Here is a 20,646-nt window from a genome sequence, read left to right on the forward strand (position 1 = left end):
TTGCTAGCTGATAAGATGACAAGATCTCTCTGATCAAAACTCTGCCAGCCACTTGAGAAGGACAGAGACAGCCAGGCCTGTCCCCATGAGCACCGTGTCAAAGGGGAGGTCGAAGGTCCCTGCCTCAAACTAATAAATCACAAAGGAGGATGTGAAGATTGAAGGATTGGCATATTCCTGTGTTGTTGTGGACAGAAGTGGCAGTGCCACAGTCTGCTGCGTGGGGCGGTGTGTTCAAGGAAAATCTTTCTCTGGTAGAGCTAGAATGAAAAACGCTGGGTCAGAAGCCAGAGGACCATCACTGAATGGTTGCATTCACTTAGCATCATTTTCAGTCATATCACTTACGCCCTCCAATGACTCTGTCTTCTGGTTTGTCTGCTTACTCTTTAAACAACTAACCAACCAACCCAACAAAACCCCACAATATCCCCAAAACACCTATGTGTTGGAAATGTAGATATGGGAAGACATTTGCTGACAAGATTTCTTTTTTACCAGAATGTATCTCTCCAATTTATTTTCTGTACAGGAAAGTCTCTTGGACATGGAGCTTTTGGAAAGGTGGTACAAGCGTCTGCTTTTGGAATTAAGAAATCACCAACATGCAGAATAGTTGCTGTGAAAATGCTGAAAGGTATCTTGCTGTAAGGCTGGGCTGGAGAAAATGATGATACAATGTCCCACATTTAATATGATTTTGTCAAAAGCCAGTGTGTGTGATGTAACCCCCAACAATAACTCTCTGAAGCCTCTGAAACGCGTACACCAAGTTTCAGGTCCATCAGAGGTGAAATGGTAGAACAGTGAACTAAAAGTTGCATTGACAGTAAAAAAGTTGGTAGGTTCTCACATGATATAGGAGAATGTTTCAGATGTGGTGAGAACCTGAATGCCTGATTTTTTAAAAAAAAATCTGGTTCCAGTACTTCAAATGCTGGGAAGACTCACTTTTGTAGGATCAGAAGGGACGAAGCTTTTGTATTTTCCTTGGTCATTAGTTCCAATGATTAGTCATCTTATTATTAAAAACAGGTGCCTTATGTCTAATTAGCATGCCTGACTTTCACTTCTCATTCTAATGTTCACCATTAGATTATATAATGATTTTTCTTCATGAAGGCCCTTTATTAAGCTAAGCAGATTGAGCTGTTTAAATCTGGGCGCTGTTGTACAGGTGTGTCCTCTCTGAACCATTTGCAGCCTCCTCACATGGTGCTTAGGATGCTGACATCCAGGATGTCTAATGGGTCTGCCAGTGCTCTTCATACACCAGCGCTCTTCCCAAAGTGAAACCATCTCCCAGCTCTTCACTGACACTTTTCTCACTGGAGCAGAAAGGACAAAGACCCTCATCAATTTGAAGAGGGCGCTTGGGAAGTTAGCAGGCAGGATGACAGTCAGTCATAGCCTGCAGCAGCCATAGCTGAATTCCCTAACACAGAGCCCTAGTGGCATCCATTCCTATGAATTTAGCTTTCCCTTGTTTATATATCTAAGGATCATATTGGGCTTTCTCTGCATTGCCCTGGGACCTTATGCTGTGTTGCTTATCTGTCTTAATCCTTGAATCTTTTCTGTCCCTGTTCTGCTAGTAAGACTTGGATCCCTGATGCTCTCAGTTGGCTCTGTTCAGGCACAGTTTGACTGCATCCCCCTTACTCAGTGGCTTCTATCTTCACAGCTGCTTACTTACTTATAGGTTATCAGAAGATCTGTACATGTTACTTCCAACCCTTGGAGGGGCATGTACAATACTCTCTGACCTACAGTCTGTCCCTGCAGCACTCAACCTGAAATAGCTTCTATTTCTTGCCCGCAGTGACCTGGCAGCTGTACTCTGTGGAGTGTGCGCTCTTGATGTTGTACTCAACAGGCTTGTTCTGTAAAATGATCTCAGATGCTTTCACAGGGGGTGGTACGTGCTACGGTGATATCCAGGATCACCCCCAAGCAGGGAATTTGCAGATGAGAGGGTTGCAAACCTTTCTCCTCTCTCTTGTTCCAGAACACAGAAACAGCCTGTTGGCCAACACTGAATCGCAGAATGGTTTGGGTTGGAAGGGACCTTAAAGACCATCTAGTTCCAACCCCCCTGCCATGGGCAGGGACACCTTCCACTAGACCAGGTTGCTCAAAGCCTCATCCAGCCTGGCCTTGAACACTTCCAGGGATGGGGCATCCACAGCTTCTCTGGGCAACCTGTCCCAGTCTCTCTGGGAAGAACTTCTTCCTGATATCCAATCTAAACCTCCCCACTTTCAATTTAAACCCGTTACCCCTTGTCCTGTCACTACAGGCCCTTGTAAAAAGTCCCCCCCAGCTTCCTTGTAGGGTCCTTCAGGTACTAGAAATATGCACAACTACCCTGTAGCAAGCGTGTCTGGAAAATGGGAGGAAACTGAATCTTTGGTCCCTCTCCAGATCTTCTGCAGCAGTGGGCCAGCAGCCATCTGTCACTGGTTCCAGTGGATGGCCTGTCACTTGAGCTGTTTGCCAACATGCAGACATATGTGCTGGCAGAGCAGTCTGCCGGATTCAGCATTTCTTTACGCACATCAGCAGGCTTATTGTGCCAGCCAGCACCATCACGGCAGCAGGGGTTGCTCCTGGAATAGATGGGAGCAGAAGGCAGCTACAAGCAGTCTTCATGGTGCGATTCATGTGTGCATGCGCAGGGTATATGCTTGTATCTCTTAGTTACTCAGATTCCCTTAATTGCCAGTGGTGAGAATCAACATTTCATCCCATCCTAAGGCAGATTCCTGCATAAGGTGAGCTGAACGCTTGTTTAGCTCCGACTATGAGGAGAGCCTGGGGTGATTAGATTCTCTGTAGACATCTTCACTGTGGGCACTTAAAAGAAGGAAGGGGAGATATGGCCTATTCCTTGTGTCCTCACTAGATTATCCAGGAACTTTGCAGTCGTCCATGGGCTTTGTCCCCACAGAATTCCCACGAAGTGGAGGTAAAAGTGTCACCATCTATATGGATGAATAGTGGATCACTGGGAAGATGATGAGTTTTGGGGGGGTCCACAAAGAAAATCTGTTTCCATTCAGGTGTTGAAACCAAGCCCTTTAAGATCTAGCTCTAGGTTCTTTGCACAGGACTGGTTTTACTCTTGGTGTCACCAAATTGGAAACATCCTTTTGGGTCTACATAAAGCAATAAGTTTTTTCTTGTTTTCTTACTGAAACAAAATTCTGCAGAAAAAAACTGTTTGGAGGGAAAGAAAAGTTTCACTCAACACTAAATAGGTTTTTTGGGGTTTAGTTATGGGATTTCTTATATCATTCCTATTACTATTAGTAATACTATTTATCATAAGCAGTAAGGGAGAGATGTGGTCACTTAACTTAAACCATTTAAAGTTCACATCCCCAGTCTATCTTAATATTCCAGGTTTCCTCTGTAATGAACAGAACCAAACAATCATCACCAAAGGGAGTTTCATCTCTTCGCTACACAGATGGCTAAAGCTGATGGCTGCATCAGCCCCTGGAAGTGCTTTGCTCTTGCCACAGACTCCCAGAGATGTTGATAAGTTGATAAGGCTACTACTTAGGCAGCTGAAGTCAGGTCAGCTCAAACCTACTCTAGATAGAGTTAATTACAGTCTTGAAATCCCTTTTTATTTGTTCTTTCATTTTTTGGCTGAAACGGCAAATGTATTCATGTGAAAAAAATTTCTCCCTGTTCTAAATATAACAGTCTACTGGGAGGAAGCTGAGTGCCTAACTCTTTTTTATGGGTTTTATTGTGAGTAAGAGGATGCTGAGCAGGGAGGGATAGACAAGGAACATCAACACATGAAGTACATCCAGTAATGGAGGTTATTTCAATGGAAAGTAATGGGAAGTGGTAAAGCTCAGCAGGACCAGTTCTTTGCCATTTCACGTTGACTTTATTTTGCATTTACAGAAGGGGCCACAGCAAGCGAGTACAAAGCACTGATGACTGAACTGAAAATCCTGATCCACATTGGTCATCACCTCAATATTGTGAATTTGTTGGGAGCTTGCACGAAAAATGGAGGTAAAAAAATCAGCACTGCACCGAAAAATAGGTTTAGGTCACCTCCCAGTAACAGCTGGCCATGTTGTTTTTCATCCAGAGGTCAAGTTATTAACTTGAAATATTTAAGCTCATCCTGTGGTTGGTGGAAAAAAGAGGAAAAGATATTTTTAGTCATTTAATGAAATGATTAAACATTTTCTCTACTTATTTAAACTCTGAGCATTAACATGAGAAGTGTGAATTTAAGACCATGCCACTTGATCTCTCTCACTTCATTGCTCACGCTCAAGTTAAATGTGACCTGGAAAGGCTGGGGGCAAGGGATATCAGCTGTTGTCCCCGAGCAATGAACCACCAGGCAACCTTTGTAAAATCCTTCACGATACCCCACTGAGAAAATCAAAGTGCCAGTATGAGTGATCGTTTGGTTTAGATGTGTCACCTATTTTAGTTCAACAAGTGTGTGTGGACTGTGGGACTCCCACCCAAAAAGGGAACAGAGGGTTCCTCAGAAGCCAGGTTCATGGCCCAGCTTGCAAAAGGGAGGTCCTTCCCTAATTTCCAGAAACAGTGTTGTTTTGTCGACATGTTCAGTGTCCTTCAGGCAGCCTTCTGCTTCATTAGGACATATTGCTAGTAGATCTGGACTCCAGTTATAATTACGGGCATGAAAGACTGCTCTTCTCAGAACTGTTGACCCCTTGTATTGCTTTATGCTGCTCAAAATGCACTGTCCTTCTGCCCAGGGCCTCTGATGGTGATTGTTGAATACTGCAAGTACGGGAATTTATCAAACTACCTGAAGAGCAAGAGGAATTTTTTCTGCCCCAACAAGGTGAGGAGAAAGATGCCTCTGGCAGGATTCATCTTACCTAACATAAATGTTGGTATCACAGATGTCAGCCTCTGAGCTCGTGTCCTTAGGCTGTCTTCTACCAAAGGAAAGAAACTGCTTTGAGGTGCAGTTCCCCTGACCTGTCTGAACGTTTGGAGTGGGATGTGCTCCCCCGACTGTGCAAAGAGGCTGCTCTGAGTAATTCGGATGGAGCCATCTACAGCGAGAGGAAGTGAATCCTATCCAAAGTGTCCCCACATGCTCTCGCCCCGCTGCTGACGAACCCATTCCTGGTAAGCTTGGGGTCACTTCAGAGGCTGGTGTCAGCCAAGCGGAAGGAAGCGGTTTTGCCCACTGATTTCAGTACTGCCGGGAACGCAACCAAGATAATGCCATTTAAAGCTCATGTTCCAAGACACCCTAATGTTCAGAGATTTGCAAGTAATCTCCTTATTGTGCGAGGAGAAGGGCTATCAAGAGGAAAAGAGATTAGGGTCTTGCCCTTACATCCCATAGCCCTCTGAGTCAAACCCACAGCATGTTTCTTATTACAAACCCGAACCCTAATGTGCCAACTACCCTGCTTGTACGCTTTCAGCAAAATCACCCAAAGGATTAGGGGGTCTGAAGTGGGATTTAGGAGCCTGGACCCAGAACGGCAGTCCTCAAAACCCCGGCTCAGCTGTGCCAAAAGCTCAGCAGTATCTCAGGATTATTTTGGGAGGGCTCTGCAGGAAGGCACCTTTGAGAGGACCTACTCCTCCAAAAGGCTTTGGCTGATTCTCAGTTCCCAAGGCCATCCATGTGGGACTCTGCACGAAACACAACAGCCACCTCCTCCAAAGTGAGGTTGTTGGCACAGGAGGCTTAGCAGGGAGAACAGTCATGTGGGGTCCACCGTGGGGGGACTGTCTCACACCACCTCCCATGAGGAGCCTGCCCGGATTCAGCGCTCCGGCACCCCTGGGAAGGGTGCCCGGGAGGGAGCCCAGCTTTGCTCCAGCATGTGCAGGACAGAGATATGGTCACAGGGCAAGAGGAAAGAGGAGAGGGGGGAAGAGCATGTACAGACGGCTAGGCTGCTCTTGAGGAAAGCAATTCCCAAACAGTGTTGCATATGTACCATTAAATAGTCATTGACAATAACATGAAAGCATTGGGTAAAGGCACTGGGGAAGAGAGGTAGTCGCTTCCAAAAGCAGCTGTATTTCAAAGATCAACTGCCTTTGCTCCTTGTCGGAAGGGCTTACAGCCCCATGCCAAGCACTGCGCGGGGACATAGGGGCAGGTGCCTTAAGCAGCCTGGGACAAAAAGCTGACACTCTGAGGGGGCTGGGACACCCGCATTGTGGGCACATCCTTCTCAATTCATCCCACCATGCTCCTTCTCTGGCAACTGGAGAGAAATAGGCCCCTTCAGACATCTCAATTCAGACTGAGATGAGCCACAGCCCAGCGGATGTGTCTACCCATGAGCCCTGCAAATCCTCACCACATCAGAGGTAGCCCACCACCGAGCTTGCCACCGAATCGTATGCTGGTGCTCCCAAGCCACCATGTTTCTGCCCTCTGGGGATGGCAACCTGGGTGGAGTGCAGCCCTGCCACGGTGGCACTGGACACCCACGCCCGTGGGAGACGTGACTGCACGAGCCGCAGACCAGTATTTTCTCCAGGCGGAAAGGCGACAGAAGTCTGACTCGGTTCCTCTCCCACCCCCTCTGATGTAGCACCTCTTCTCCTGTGTTTGTTTGAAGGACTCCTCTCTCCAAGCAGAGCCAATAAATGAAAAAAAGGATATTGAGCTGGTGGAAGGCAAAAAACAAAGGCTGGCCAGTGTCACCAGCAGCGAGAGCTTCGCGAGCTCTGGGTTCCAGGAAGATAAAAGTCTGAGTGATGTGGAGGAGGACGAGGAGGGTAGGTATTAATTCCTTCCTTTCCCGACACGGTCTGTGATATTTTTACAACATACTGTGCATCCCTGAAATTTTTTTCCTCATTTATCACCCTAATAAACATCCGTGGGAGACACTCACAGGGTCATGTCCAGAGGGTAGAAGATTTAAAAAAAGATTATTTCCAGGGTTACTAAATCTGACAGGAAAATGTGTGATTGTTTCTTCTGACTGCTCCTTATCTTTGGGGAAAACGCAGCAGCGTCCAAAGCACAGGGTATAAAGCAAGCATTATTTTTGTTTCCAGTGACAGTGGGATGACCTTCAAATACTCTTCTACGAAGACTGAATTTATGGGAGTAATAGGGTCAGTAAGAGCAGGGGGGAAATAACTGCCTTGTGAGCGATCTTTGTAAAAATCCGTGTTTTCCACCTTTACAGATGCTGATGAGCTCTACAAGTTGCCCCTCACTATGGAGGACCTGATCTCTTACAGCTTTCAGGTGGCCAGAGGGATGGAGTTCCTCTCCTCCAGAAAGGTGAGTTTTGCACTGGGGGTGCTTCCCTGCAGAAGGGCAGGATTCAGAGGCAAAATCACATCTACGTTTTAGTGACACCTTCCTTGGGAGAGCTCCCAAAGGAAGAGCCGTTTTCCTCTTGGCGTTAAAAATATAATGGCATGTTTATCCAAGTCTCCATAGTCTATAAACACAGGATCATGGCTGAAGGCAGTGGGTCAAGCTCATTCATTTAGGGAAGATCTTTTGGGTGTGGTGGGCTATTTTTCTTCATTTCAACATATATTAGGTAGGTAGCTCCAAATGAATCAGCGTTTTCCCTGCAAATGTCAAGGGGTTTAAAAATTTATCACTTTCTGGACTTGGGAATAATTTATTTTTTTGTTTTTAAAGAACTGCCACTTTTTACAGTAACTTCATGTAAACTACAGTCAACTTCCCTACAGAAAATATTAAATCGATCTCTCAAATAATAATAATCATTTTAAAAAGGATATGGGAGACAGTCAGGAAATTTGTGGGCAGGATTAAGGAAACGCAGTTTGATTGTGAAACTGTTTTATTATAGTGCATTCATCGTGACCTGGCAGCCAGAAACATCCTTTTATCTGAGAACAATGTCGTGAAGATCTGTGATTTTGGCCTCGCAAGGGATATTTATAAGAATCCTGATTATGTGAGAAAAGGAGATGTAAGTCAAGATGCTGTTTATTTACCCAAATATTTTTAACGTATCATTTCAAACTGTCCACCAAAATGTCCTGTAGACATTCACATTTCCTGAACTTAAAAGAGCTTGAAAGCTATCACGGGTTTTATGTGAAGATGAGCTATCCAGATGCACCGTAGATCTGGAAAGCGTTCCTATCCCCGAGCATAAGGCTTGGACACGCTAACTGTTCCACAGCTCTGCCCTGCTAGTAGATTAGGTGTAGTTTTAGACTTTTACTTCTTGGCTGGCTCTGCAGCATAACCCACTTATCAGTAAACTTCCTTCGAGGAAGCCAGTCTCTCCGAAACAAGGTGCGTGTCCCCCAGTGCACCCACGGCAGAGCCAAGCACGGCTCGTGGTGCCTCCAGCAGCCAAGCTGCACTCACCGCCTCCAACGCCTACACTTTTTATTTTGCTTCTGGTGTAAATAACAGGCAATAAGGTCAGAAAACTCCGACTGCACCCACTGATGCCGTGGGAATTTGGCATGGGCATTGGGGTCACGCAGGGAGTCTCCTTCTGGAGGTCTCACCCACCTGCCAGCTATTCCCTCATCTGTAAGCACCTTTCAATATTTGCAGCACTACATATTAGTGTGAAGTGTTATTTGCCTAACCTGGGTACCACTCAGGAAGCGCTAACGGGCTGCAATTAGAAGGTTTCAAGGGTTGCTGACACACGCCTACAATTCAGGCTCTGAAAATTCCCCTGACACCATCGCGGAATGATTTGCACTTGGACATAGGGTCTTCTTCCCTGTATCTAGGATGCTGAGTCCTCTGTTCTTCTGCATCCCCATAGAGAAAAGGCTGGGACACTCTGCTCACAGGTCTCCAGTCTCTGGCGTTTTGTGTCACACATATTTTAAAAACAGCCTTTTGCTCAGAGAATTTGTTAAGTAAAGTGTCTGAATGAGTGTGGGTTTATCTTGACTGCCTGTAAGGAAATCCCACAGGTTCCCATTTCAATGGTAATTATTTACATAACAATATATACTTGATTTATCTACGATTAAATTCTTTTAGGCTTTGAAAATAATAGTCAGGTTTGTCCCTTTTACTCCAGGCTCGACTTCCTCTCAAGTGGATGGCTCCAGAATCCATATTTGATAAAATCTACAATACAAAAAGCGACGTGTGGTCCTATGGGGTCTTGCTGTGGGAGATATTTTCCTTAGGTATGTTAACTCTGCACCCCGGGAGCTCGACTCGGTGGCGGGGACTTCAGGCTGGGGAAAAACATCCATTACCTTCAACATGCTTTTGCCAGGCCTTTAATAAGGAAAGACCTAAATCAGGCAGAGGTGGGGTGTGGGGTAGGGGGGAGAACTGTGTGTATCATGCCCCACTGAACTGGAAATTCTGGTGCTTGTAAAGGCACTGAAAGCTGACTTGCTAGGCTGAAAGCCTTAATGGATAGCACAGCTATCCTAGGACTTTACCCTCTCTTCCTGCTGTGGACAAAACCTAAGCTTCCTGCTTTTCCCTGTAGAAACCCTTGGTAGAGATGCAGGGAAGCATGGCCGGAGCTGTTGAGATGCTTTATCTGACTGATGGAGCAAACTCGGCAAATCTGGCAAGTTTTTAGGTGTTTTTGTCCAATGTGGAGGCCTGTGGAATAACACGGAGTTGTGGGATAACAGGGAGCTGTGGGCCTGGGTTAGCAGCTGCCAGGGACCGAGGCATCGCCTCCTTGTGCCACCGATAGCATTCAAGACACCATGGGCTGGGTGCCCCCTCAAAAGCTTCTTACTTCTTTCTCCTGTGGGCGCAAGGGAACTGAAGACACACAGAGGTCTTAGCACGCCTCAGCCCGTCACCCCAATTTCCAGCCTCAGACCCAGGAGGGACCCAGCACCAGCCCCCCACAAATGGGCTGCTGGACACAGCAGGCGACCAAGCATCTGCACAGATGCCGCAGGATGAACTAGAGCATGCAATCCAAAATTAAAACCCAGAGAAGTTCCCCCCCACCCCGCTTTCTTTCACGTGGAAAAGGCAGGATATAAAAATGTACACTGAGCGGGAACAACAATGACTGTCAGAATAGAAGAATCTTAATTGGGTTCACCGTAGAGGCGGACAAAAGAGGCGAACAGCAGAGGAAACAATACTATACAATTCTCAGGACAATCAATCATTTATTAGTTTAAATACATGTTGTTGGTCAGCCTGCCAACTCTTGGGATTTTATGGTCAGCCTCATAATACCTGCTTTTTTTTTTCTTTCCTTAAAGCCCCAGCTCCTTGAACCTGGCGACTGTCTGACTCTGAGAGAGGTGTTTTAGGTTTTTTCTTTCGTTTTCCCTTTTCCTGATGTTTTCTCATATACAGGAAGAAAAAAGACCATCTGATGCATCTTAAAACCACAGAAACTAGAGAAATAATGCCAATAAACCCTGATCTGATTTAAAACCATGATTTTAGTATTTTCAAGGTGGTTTTGAGCATTTGGGCTTTGTTAATGCTCTGCTTACTAGAATTTGTGGCGGTCCAAACCATAGAGAGATCAGACTTGAGTGTTCTTGAGGGATTCTTTTCAAGTCAAATTCATGGTTTGGTTTTTGTGTTTGTTTTTTTTTGCATTAAAGCCAGGTAAGCCCCACCAATAGCGCCAGGTTTGCTCCTGCCCCACCCCAAGGACTGGGACTTGGAGCGCCGTCAGCAGCAGTTGCCTGCCTGCGGCAGCTGGTGGGTGCTGCACACCCCGAGCGTTCTGAGGGGGGACGCGTGGGGCCAAGGCTAGGTCACAGAAGATGTGTGACCCTGTTCTCCCAATGTTGTCCTCAGGTGCCTCTCCTTACCCCGGAGTCCAAATAGACGAAGATTTCTGCAGCAGGCTAAAGGAAGGCACGAGGATGCGAGCCCCGGAGCAGGCGACCGAGGAGATGTAAGATGCCCTTCTCTACTTGCCTTGCGTACTGCTGCCCTCCCGGGCTGCCTTGCAGGTGACTCACAAAGCACCCTGTGCCAACACAGGGAAAAACAACCCAATGCCGCCTTGCATCGTCGTGCTGCCACCGGCATCTTCTTGCAGCCCCTCCCCACCTTAGCCCCCTTGTCCTCCTGTGGGTTAGGAGAGGGGGAGGAAGGATGGGGACCCGCGCCCAGGGCACCGCCGCGACTGGGCTCCGAGGGGAGATGACCAGGCAGCCTGGAGGAGGAAGGTCATTTGTTCCTTCCCTGGTTTACCAACGTGCACACAGATAAGTGCCGGAGGAATGTGACATTATTAACATCGCATTGACTTAGGAAGCGACATCGGAGGCTTCCTTGCAAACACTTGGCCGATGAGGGCCCACCCTTTCCTGGAGACGGTGTCTGATGGCAGAGGAAGGCGATGGGGACCCGCAGCCTCCCAGTCTGTGCCGCCTGTGGGGTTTGCCTGAGCCCCTCCACTGCCACGTCGGCTGTCACTTCCTAGTCCCCTGGCTTCAGGTACAGCCTCCAGCTGCTGCTGCATGGCCAACACCTTTTTGGAGGCCTGGTGGGGTCCAAGTGAGACCCTGATTTTGCAGCTCCTCTGCCCCGGGAGCGGGACGGAATACCCTGCCCAGGGAGTCACCTGCAGCATGCTGAACACACAACCCGAGGCACAAATAATTCAGGAACATGAACATATCCAGGGTGTTTTACCTCTGGAGGCAAAATCAAGTACGTGTAGGTGTCTTCGGTGCCTTTTTGAATCATAATGACTCTAAATAGCAACACTTAACCAAAAAATAGTTCTGCAGGAAGACAAAGGATGCGAGCCAGCCATGCCTATCTGGGAGTATTACCCATTGGCTAATTTTATTATCCTAGCGACCATAGATAAGAACTTTTTTTTTTCTCTTCCACGTATTTTATTGCAGGAAGGAAAGCTCGACTCGACCAATACGAGGAAGTGACACATTCACATAAGTCATCTTAGGATGCCTTAACTTAAACATTGCCAGTTAATAGATGTTTAATACAAAGGTTTAACGTTTAATTAGGAATAAAACCAGAAAGTCTGACTAGCTGGCTAAATTACTCTTTCCATGTGGTCTTCTTCGTGTCTCGCAGGAAGATTTTTTTCCTTTTTTTGTGAAAAGTTTACTCTTACTTTTAGTGAGAGGCCTGGTTGGTGTTGGAGAGCATCTTTGTAAAGTCAGGTGGGCTTGGGAGTTTATTGGTGACAAGCTGGCAGAGACTGGGCTGCCTTGGATCAAACTGGGCTGGAACCCCACCATGTGCTCTTTTTGCTTTGGTCTCACAGCTACCAAATCATGCTGGACTGCTGGCGAAGCAATCCCAACGAGAGACCAAGGTTCTCCGAGCTGGTGAAAAAGCTGGGCGACCTGCTGCAAGCAAATGTCCAGCAGGTACTAATGTCATAGAATCACAGAATGGTTTGGGTTGGAAGGGACCTTAAAGACCATCTAGTACCAACCCCCCTGCCATGGGCAGGGACATCTTCCACTAGACCAGGTTGCTCAAAGCCTCGTCCAGCCTGGCCTTGAACACTTCCAGGGATGGGGCACCCACAGCTTCTCTGGGCAACCTGTTCCAGTGCCTCACCACCCTCTCTGGGAAGAACTTCTTCCTGATGACCAATCTAAACCTCCCCACTTTCAATTTAAACCCATTACTCCTTGTCCTGTCACTACAGACCCTTGTAAAAAGTCCCCCCCAGCTTCCTTGTAGCCCCTTCAGGTACTGGAAAGTGCAATAAGGTCTCCCCGGAGCCTTCTCTTCTCCAGGCTGAACAAACGTGACCGTGTTGCTGTCATCAAGGCTGGGACAACTGGCCACAGAATAATAATGCCCTGATTTCTTGTGTGCGTTTAGGAAGGCAAGGACTACATACCTCTCAATACTGTATTTGCAACGGAAAGTGGGTTCCCCCCTGCATCTGACCCTTTGTGCAATGAAAATTTTTCTGTTACAAGCTCGGGTTGTGGAAGCACTGAAAACGTCAGGTGAGAGAAGCAGAATTAAGACTGGGTTTGTGTGTTGGGTATTGCCTGGTTCGGACCTGGGTGGGGGAAAACACCCAGAGACACCCCCCGTGGCCTGAGTGTCCCACCAGCCACCGAGTCAGGATCCCGTTGGGCTGGGGCGACCCAACGGGGCATCCCAGGGCTAGGGATAAGGGTTGGGTGGGGGCTGGTTAACAAGCCCCTTTTGCATAAACTACCTCGATGACTGTTAGGCAACTGCTTAAAGGAACAGAGAAACACCCAGCGCTTCCTGCTTACAGGCTCTCACCAAAAACCATCCTGCTCTTCTTGTTCGAACAGATACATAAACACCTTCAAAATAAAACCACCCGAGCGCATGAAGACATTTGAAGAGCTTCCCATCAAGGAAACGCTTGTTTTTAATGTAAGTGACTCCTGGGCCAAATGCTACGCCATTTATTTCTTTTTATTTCTGTGACAGGTTTATACAAAGACGATCAAGGAGTTTTACTGCTTTGTCAGCTCTACTGATACAAGGTGTGAGATTAGCTGTGCTTGCAGCACAGCGTTATCCCACTGTCCTACAAACTGGGGACAGCAGATCCTTGCTGACCATGCCGTGGTCTGCAAACACTCCTTCCCTGATAATAAATGGTGCTGTCAGAAAGGCCTGCAAGATACGGCCGAGAGGCCCATCTGAGCCCACTGGTGTGGGAGAGCCACTTATAAGCACCTTGGATTTGTGTTTTCATCTGAATAGTAGTGGTCCCTGGTATGAACAAGTCCTGTTATCCGGTGGACAAGCTGTCTACTAACGGGGCACACATACTGTCCTGGTGCTGTGGGCAAGGGTGCAAGGTTGGGGGAAGTGTTTAGTGACCCAGTGGTCCGCATTAAGCGGTGGGAAGTGGGAAAGGCACGGCGATGCTCTCAAGGCTGAACTAGTGGCTGGCCAGGACCTCACCTCGCATGTAGACACCTTTCTTTTAACACTCTGGATCTGTATTATTTGCATGTGTTTGCTGCACCCCAAAACAAATTTGGAAAAGCACCATTAAACACCTGGGCACTGCGGCACCAGCAGCAGCACGGAGAATCTGTCACCTAGAGCTGAGTATAAACGACCAAACTGATGCTGAAAATCAGACTGAAGAGTAATCAAGCCCATTGTAAAAGTAACTTTCTACAGTTATCACCTAATAGGGTTCTGCCTTTGTTTTTTCTTCAAGGATTATCAAGCAGACAGTGGGATGGTGCTGGCTCCAGAGGAACTGAAACGCTTCACATGGACAGGCAGCAAGCAGAAACGGACGCTCTTTGGGTCTGTATTTTATGTTCCCTTCTCCTTCACGTTTGAGAGTGCAAAGGAGGATTCAAGGTCCTTGTGCTACATCAAGCCTAACAAAGGTAGCTGAGGTGTCCCCAGCCCCTGCAAACACTCTTGCTGATGTGTGTCCTGCCCAGTTGGCAATCAATCAGCTCCCGCACCTAACCCTTCCTATTCCTTCGAGGAAACAAATAACCCTGAGCTCCTTTGATGCATGTTGCCAATATGATTTATGAGCAGTGCACAGATCAACCTGACCCGCAGATTGTGCCAGGCTGGGCAGGCGAGTGCCAGAGGGCACTAAGCCCAGGCAGAGGTGGGTGACTGTAGGAAACGAGCCCTTGGCAGGGAGGGAGGAGGAACGTGTGGCTGTGAAGATTTGCAGTTGTTTCTTCAAGTCCCCAAGGGCACCCCAGCTGGGACAAGGCTCCCCAGGCTTGTTTTTGCCCTTCTTTTCCATGACTCAGCGAAGCACGGCCCATTTAACACCCACGGGCTCAGGATGCTAAAGTGGCAACTTTACAATAGATGGATGTGAGGGCCTCACTTCTCTTCCTGCCTTTAAGCACTTTAATATATTGGCCACCTTCCTCCACCTAATTCCTGACAGCTGCCCAAGCGGGGAACTAGGGCTGCTCTAAGAAACGCGTTGCACCGACGTGAACTCTCCGTAAGTGGGAAATGTTTATTTTCTCAACGCCAGCAGTGTCTCAGCTCTCAGTCACCGAGAAGCTGGCAGCATTCGCGGCTGGTTGCAGCTCGCTGCTCTCAGCCAGCCCAGGGACTGCCCAGACACAAGCCATCGCTCATCTCGCGCTGGCAGGAGGTCAAGGCCATCCTGCCTATGCCGAACTTGTCAGCACCTTGCAGCTGGGCAGCCTGGGAGGTGTAGTATTGTCTCCAGGAACAATTGGAGCTGGCTGAAACGTGCAGGCGAGGTTGAGAGGACTTGCTTCAAGAAAAATTCCAGTGACTAAGAGGGCGTTGGTTAAGCCCACAAATACGTGTACGAGAGCGTGCACACTCGGGAGGCCAAAACACAGAGTGTGCGGGGTAAACGTGCTGCTGGCAGGTGTCTGCAATGGGGCACCGCAAAGTCACGGTGAGCCAGGCTGGATGAGGCTTTGAGCAACCTGGTCTAGTGGAAGGTGTCCCTGCCCATGGCAGGGGGGTTGGAACGAGAAAGTGTGCAAGGTCCCTTCCAACCCAAACCATGCTGTGATTCTATGATTCAAGCCACTCCAAACACACCAGAAAACCCTTTCTCCTGCCTTGACCACTCATTTCAGAAGAGGCTTGTGAGCCGTTTTATGGCGCTTTGGTATTATCGAGACCGTTTTCCATACTCTCTTTAGAGGAGCCAGGTATTACAGAGTTTGGAATCTGTGTCGATATTAGAGGGCTCCAAGGGATGGCAACGTTTCTCAGAAGTGGTTTAACCCGTTTTTTCGTTGTGTAAACGTGACATTTCTGAAGGCTGCCGTCAGCCGCAGCGGGGACGTGGTGACCTGCCCAACCGAAACGCACAAAATACCTTTTTCTTGGCATAGCACGGCACACGCGGCATGCACCCCAAGCATCCCTCCAGAACTGTGTTTTTCAGCTGCACAGGGGAAAGGGATGCTTGGACGGGAAATAAAAAAAAAAAAGATTTAACTCGACAGTGGCTGCTAGAATGTAAATCCTCCGGGAAACAGAGCAAGTTGGCCGAGAACGCACAAGGTCACGGGGCCTGCAAGCTAAACAAGCAGTGCTGTAGTGTAACACCCCAAAGCACTCATGTATGTGAATGCACGCAGCGACCCTTTAGCCCGCACACATTCCTAAAAATGGTAACTTCTTAGCTAAGCATCCCTTACTTAAGGTAAACCGGGGCACTAAATAAACACCCCTGACAGTAGCCGTAGAAAGGTGGAGCCTGGAGGGTTTGACACATGCACACTGACCTAAGCAGATGTATAGTCCTGCGCCTTCCCTTGCCCCTCAAGCATCCTGCCCCCTCTCTTGTGCTGACATTTCTGCTTGGCTTGCCTTCCAGTGAGCTGGTTCAGGTCGCTGGATTATCACAACAGCCCCAGAATAGGTTCTGAGCGAGCGGTAGCGGCTCATCCTCAGGGCAGGAGGAGGATGGGGTCGCCCCCCCTCTTAGCAGCAGCTTACAGTTGGATCACCTTCACTGTAACACCTTCCATAGCACTAACCACCACCCTGCAAACCTCAGCACTGCTGTTCAGGTCACAGATGCAGACCAACACACTCCCACAGCTGGTGGGTCCAGAGCCAAGGCTGAGGCTGGCTAGCCTGCCCTTCCCTGGGCTCCTGAACTTCCCTGCTGCCCAGAGCAGAACAACTGGGCTCTGCGTGTATTTTCAGCTGGAAGCATCTGAAATCACACACAAGCCAGCCAGGTGAGCGATGCTTTCAGACCAGCACAAGGGTGCATGTGTTCCCTGGCAAGTGGCATTAGGGGATGGAGACTTGGCTGGGCCGCATCTGCCACAGTGGGGCTGAACTGTGTAGGGTGCCAAGAGGCAAACCTGATGCATCCTACCTGTCCCCAGAAGTGCACCCAGGGTTGGTTTCAGAGGGAACTCATCAGCTGACTCCAGGACAGAGCCAGTGCATGCACTCAGCGTGATCACCCCAAAGCCTGGCCCAGGCAGTGGCCAGGAGCACAACAGAAATAGTTACTACATGTCTTGGACTTGCCATTGAGAAAATAAGCAATACTGTGAAGAGCATAGAGACAAGTCTTTCCTAACATAAGGCCTCAGGTAACAAGATCCCAAAGGAAAGGTTTGGGGGCAGAGAAAGAACAACCTTCTGAGCTCTGCTCCTTTGCAAGTGCAACTGCAACTCTTTTTCTAGCTTTTCAGTGTTTGTGAAAAAGCCCAACCCAAGTAAGCCCAAATCCTTGGGCTGGAGCAAACCCTTGAGTCAAAAGCAAATTGCTAAGACAAAAAAACAGGGGAGAACTCCACCGCTTGTGAGCTGGAACAAGCACCTCAAGAGCCGCTGCCAGCCTCTCACTCCGTTCATGAATCTGTCAGGAAAGCAGGAGCCGTTTCCTCCAACAAGTTTTCCCAATTAATAACCAACTCGACACAGTTTCTAATTTAGATTCCTAAAGTGGAAAGAAGACAGTCCACAGCTAGAGAAACCTTTACTGACTGTAAGCCCAGCCTCAAAATGAGCTTGACTATGGATGCCAAAACCCCGTGGGCTCTCTGAAAGCTCTATGTGAGGGTGTATGCCCAGGTACAGCAGCACACTCAAGGTAAAATTAACAGATGCAGCTCTACTGGTGTAAAGGTTCATTAATTAAAGCAGAAGCCAAGTCTAGCTCACACAGAAATTCTCAGCATGCAAAAGCCTGACAACGAATGAAAGGATCAAAGCGTGATGATTTTAAGGCTTGTAATTTTGCATGCACACTCCGCTTTTCCCAGCCCGCTGCTCTCCAAGGATCACAATTACAGTGTAAATCACAAAACGTCCACTGAGCCTGTGACTTAACCTTGTCACATTGTTATGGAATTTATCCCAAGGTAATTACTTCTCTATCTGCCAACAGATGTGGTATAAAAACACGGGATGGATTTGCTATCCCCATCAGAAGGGATCCTCCTCATAACTCCATCCATCTACAAACAAAAGTAATGGGTAGGTCTTCTTGGCAATACCCTCCAATTTCCTACAGTAGGACAGAAGACAGATCACACTCCTTAAAAAGCACATAGGCTTGCGAGTTAAAGATTTAAGAAGCCATGAAATCTAAGAGAAACTGTTAGTTCTCCATTTCTTAAGGCCCTGTGCTACTAGCTCTGCGCTTCACTTCATGATCTAACAGGGCAAATTAAAATGAAAAGCAAAACCCTGGGCTCCAAAAGCCTCAACAGATGTTCTGACTGTCTTCTCTGGAATTCAAGACTAGGACAGCCAATGTTCCTGACCTTATAAACTGAGAGGGGTGGAGCGTCCATCAATTTACAAAAATACAGGAGAGGGAATCTAATTTAAACATCTGTTTACATTAGGATTTCACATGTAATAATGACGGAAAGTGCTCTGGCTTGTCCTTTGTCTACAGATAAATCTTTGGTATTCAAGTTCAGTGGTGTGAAAATTCTCTTTGCCTTAACTCGCTTCGTTACTGGAAGAGCTCTTTTGAGCACTGCGCTCTCTGAATACGGGTGAGAAGGTGCTGCGAGGCAATCAGTGCCTTAGAGTAGCTCAGCTGAGAAGACATTAAGTCCCTCTTGTAAAGGGCATCTTGTAAAATGCAGCCTACAGGATAACTGCTCCTTTGTGGGACAGGAAAAATTCAAACTAGCAGTTCGTTGCTGCTGAGAAGCCCAAGAGAGGAGACACCCAGACCCTGGGCCCTTCCTCACAAACATCAGCTGTTCATCTTAAAAATTCATCCCAGCACTAGGCTTTGGGAACACCTACACTATTAGCTGTCTGCTTTTGCCCCAAGGCTTGAGACCTTTCATTACTTCTCTCCTGCTCTAAAGAAACCACCCCAGTCCCCCTGGGATGAACATTTAAGTGTGGGGACCCTATGGGGATTCACAGCCCAGCAACAGCAGAGATGCCAGTCACCCCACACTGCTCTGCCCTGCAGTGAAGTTTCACTCCCTAGCACCTACCACAAACGAGCAATTAGAGCTTAGGCTGAGGGACTGAGCAGTCCCAGTACGCATCCAGACTCTAGTACTTCGAACAAACACAAGCAGCATAACAGCGCTGCTCAGTCACAGCATCTCTGTTCAGAAGGGGACTCGAGGGGGACACAGGAGGGCTTGTTCAGTCCCCTGTTCCGCTCTCCCACGGAGCAACCCCATCTGCATCAGTGCCGTTCCCACCATCTGGGAATAAACAAAGCTGCTTCTTGTGAGGCAGATTTGCTTAGGTCATTAAAATGAACCCCCATACATGTAGAATATGCTAACAGTGACGATGCTCTGTTACAGCGTGAAAGGTGGCAGCAGGAGCAAGGACTCGGTGCTCTCTGGAAGAACCATCCCCAGAAGCTTCTGCAGTTTCAGTTGTGACCAGCTCAGTGACTCCAAGCGAAGATACACATGCGGTAACGTGGTGCTGGAGAAAATGAAGGCGTGCCATTCTCCCCCTCCTGACTACAGCTCCGTGGTCCTTTACTCTCAGCCACCTGTTTAAGTAACCTCTAGGCCAAGATTTAAATACACCTTTAATCCAGAAAGGTTCTTCTGAAACCTTGTCAAGTTTAAAAACTTTGACCCGACTATTTTAATTATCTTAAAATTTAAAGAGATACCACGGGCTTAATCTCAGTGACCTGCTTTTCTACAGACTGCAACAAGCGTATACAAAATATAGCAAAATACAGCAAAGTACTAATGCTTAAGCCTTGACTTTCCCAAACAAACACCAACAGCTGCCACTAAAATTGCCCAGGGCTGCTGAAAGCCTGGATGGTGCTTTTGGCGTAGCAACCCAGCTCACTCTGGCCCCCAGCAGCAGGATGGCGTTTCAGCCTCTGCTCAGACTCGGGTGCTGCACCAGCGTGCCGGTGGGGAGAGGCAGCCGGGAGCCCACGTGAGGCACCAGGGCATTTGCACCCTATTGCTGGGGCCTGTTTAGTGCTGGAAAATAAAGGATTCTTCAAGAACAAAGAAGCAAGAAAGAGACCACAACCTACATTTTTTAGTGAAAACTCCAAAATCAAACCTGAGGAAAGGCTAATGCTCCAGGGAAGGGGATGGGGCATTACGTACAGACTTACTGCTCCGGGTGGCACGCGCCGTAAGGAGTCTTGCGAGGCAAGAATTTCAAATCTGTGTTGCACAACACAACTGGCACGCACAGAGCTGAGCTCAGAGCCAGGGCCGCGACGCCAGGTTATGCAGACCAATCGGGCTGGGACACGCCTGCTGAAATCAAGTAGATATTCTTGACGTTTTGCACTTTCTCAGTATGCCAACACACACACACTGGAACCAAACCACAAGCTAGAGAAGTTAAAGCCAAGCTCTGTCCACAAAACCCCGTGGCCCTTCTAACGCTGCACTGATTTTATTTATGGGAATCCATCTGAAAAGACAGGATGGCTACTAAACCACATACACTTTAATTCATCTCTAGAGAGTTTGAAGAGATTAGTTAGGAATGACAAGACACTCTCCTTGGAAAGTTAGGCCAGCTTTTCTATGAAGACAGTTGAATTTCCAGGTTAGTTACCAGCATGTATGTACAGGAATAAAAATGTATTTACTCATTTGCAACAGATTTTTGTATAGCATCTCAGAAAGGGCATGAACGCTCTTCGTTCGAGAAGCATAAGGATGCACCATCCCCTTTCACCTCTGCATGCAATATGAAAATGAGAGTTGGCCATTGAACACAGTAGGGCTGATGTCTTCCAAAGCAGTAAC

At 47.8% G+C, this 20,646-nt stretch overlaps 1 protein-coding gene across 1 annotated transcript in view; it reads left to right on the forward strand.

Annotated features, from left to right (window-relative positions):
- Window positions 1–19,411, forward strand: part of FLT1 (fms-related tyrosine kinase 1) — a 92,471-nt gene extending 73,060 nt beyond the window's left edge. The window contains exons 17-29 of the mRNA XM_010151778.1: window positions 533–637; window positions 3,925–4,038; window positions 4,767–4,855; window positions 6,612–6,771; window positions 7,191–7,288; window positions 7,836–7,958; window positions 9,045–9,156; window positions 10,769–10,868; window positions 12,219–12,324; window positions 12,791–12,921; window positions 13,243–13,327; window positions 14,133–14,224; window positions 19,207–19,411. Of these exons, the coding sequence (XP_010150080.1) occupies window positions 533–637; window positions 3,925–4,038; window positions 4,767–4,855; window positions 6,612–6,771; window positions 7,191–7,288; window positions 7,836–7,958; window positions 9,045–9,156; window positions 10,769–10,868; window positions 12,219–12,324; window positions 12,791–12,921; window positions 13,243–13,327; window positions 14,133–14,224; window positions 19,207–19,411 (1,520 nt within the window). The remainder of the gene's footprint in view (window positions 1–532; window positions 638–3,924; window positions 4,039–4,766; window positions 4,856–6,611; window positions 6,772–7,190; window positions 7,289–7,835; window positions 7,959–9,044; window positions 9,157–10,768; window positions 10,869–12,218; window positions 12,325–12,790; window positions 12,922–13,242; window positions 13,328–14,132; window positions 14,225–19,206) is intronic.
- The last annotated feature ends 1,235 nt before the right edge of the window (window positions 19,412–20,646 follow it).

The sequence above is a fragment of the Eurypyga helias genome, unplaced genomic scaffold, assembly GCF_000690775.1.
Source record: "Eurypyga helias isolate BGI_N326 unplaced genomic scaffold, ASM69077v1 scaffold9615, whole genome shotgun sequence".
In the NCBI taxonomy this organism is placed as follows: domain Eukaryota; kingdom Metazoa; phylum Chordata; class Aves; order Eurypygiformes; family Eurypygidae; genus Eurypyga; species Eurypyga helias.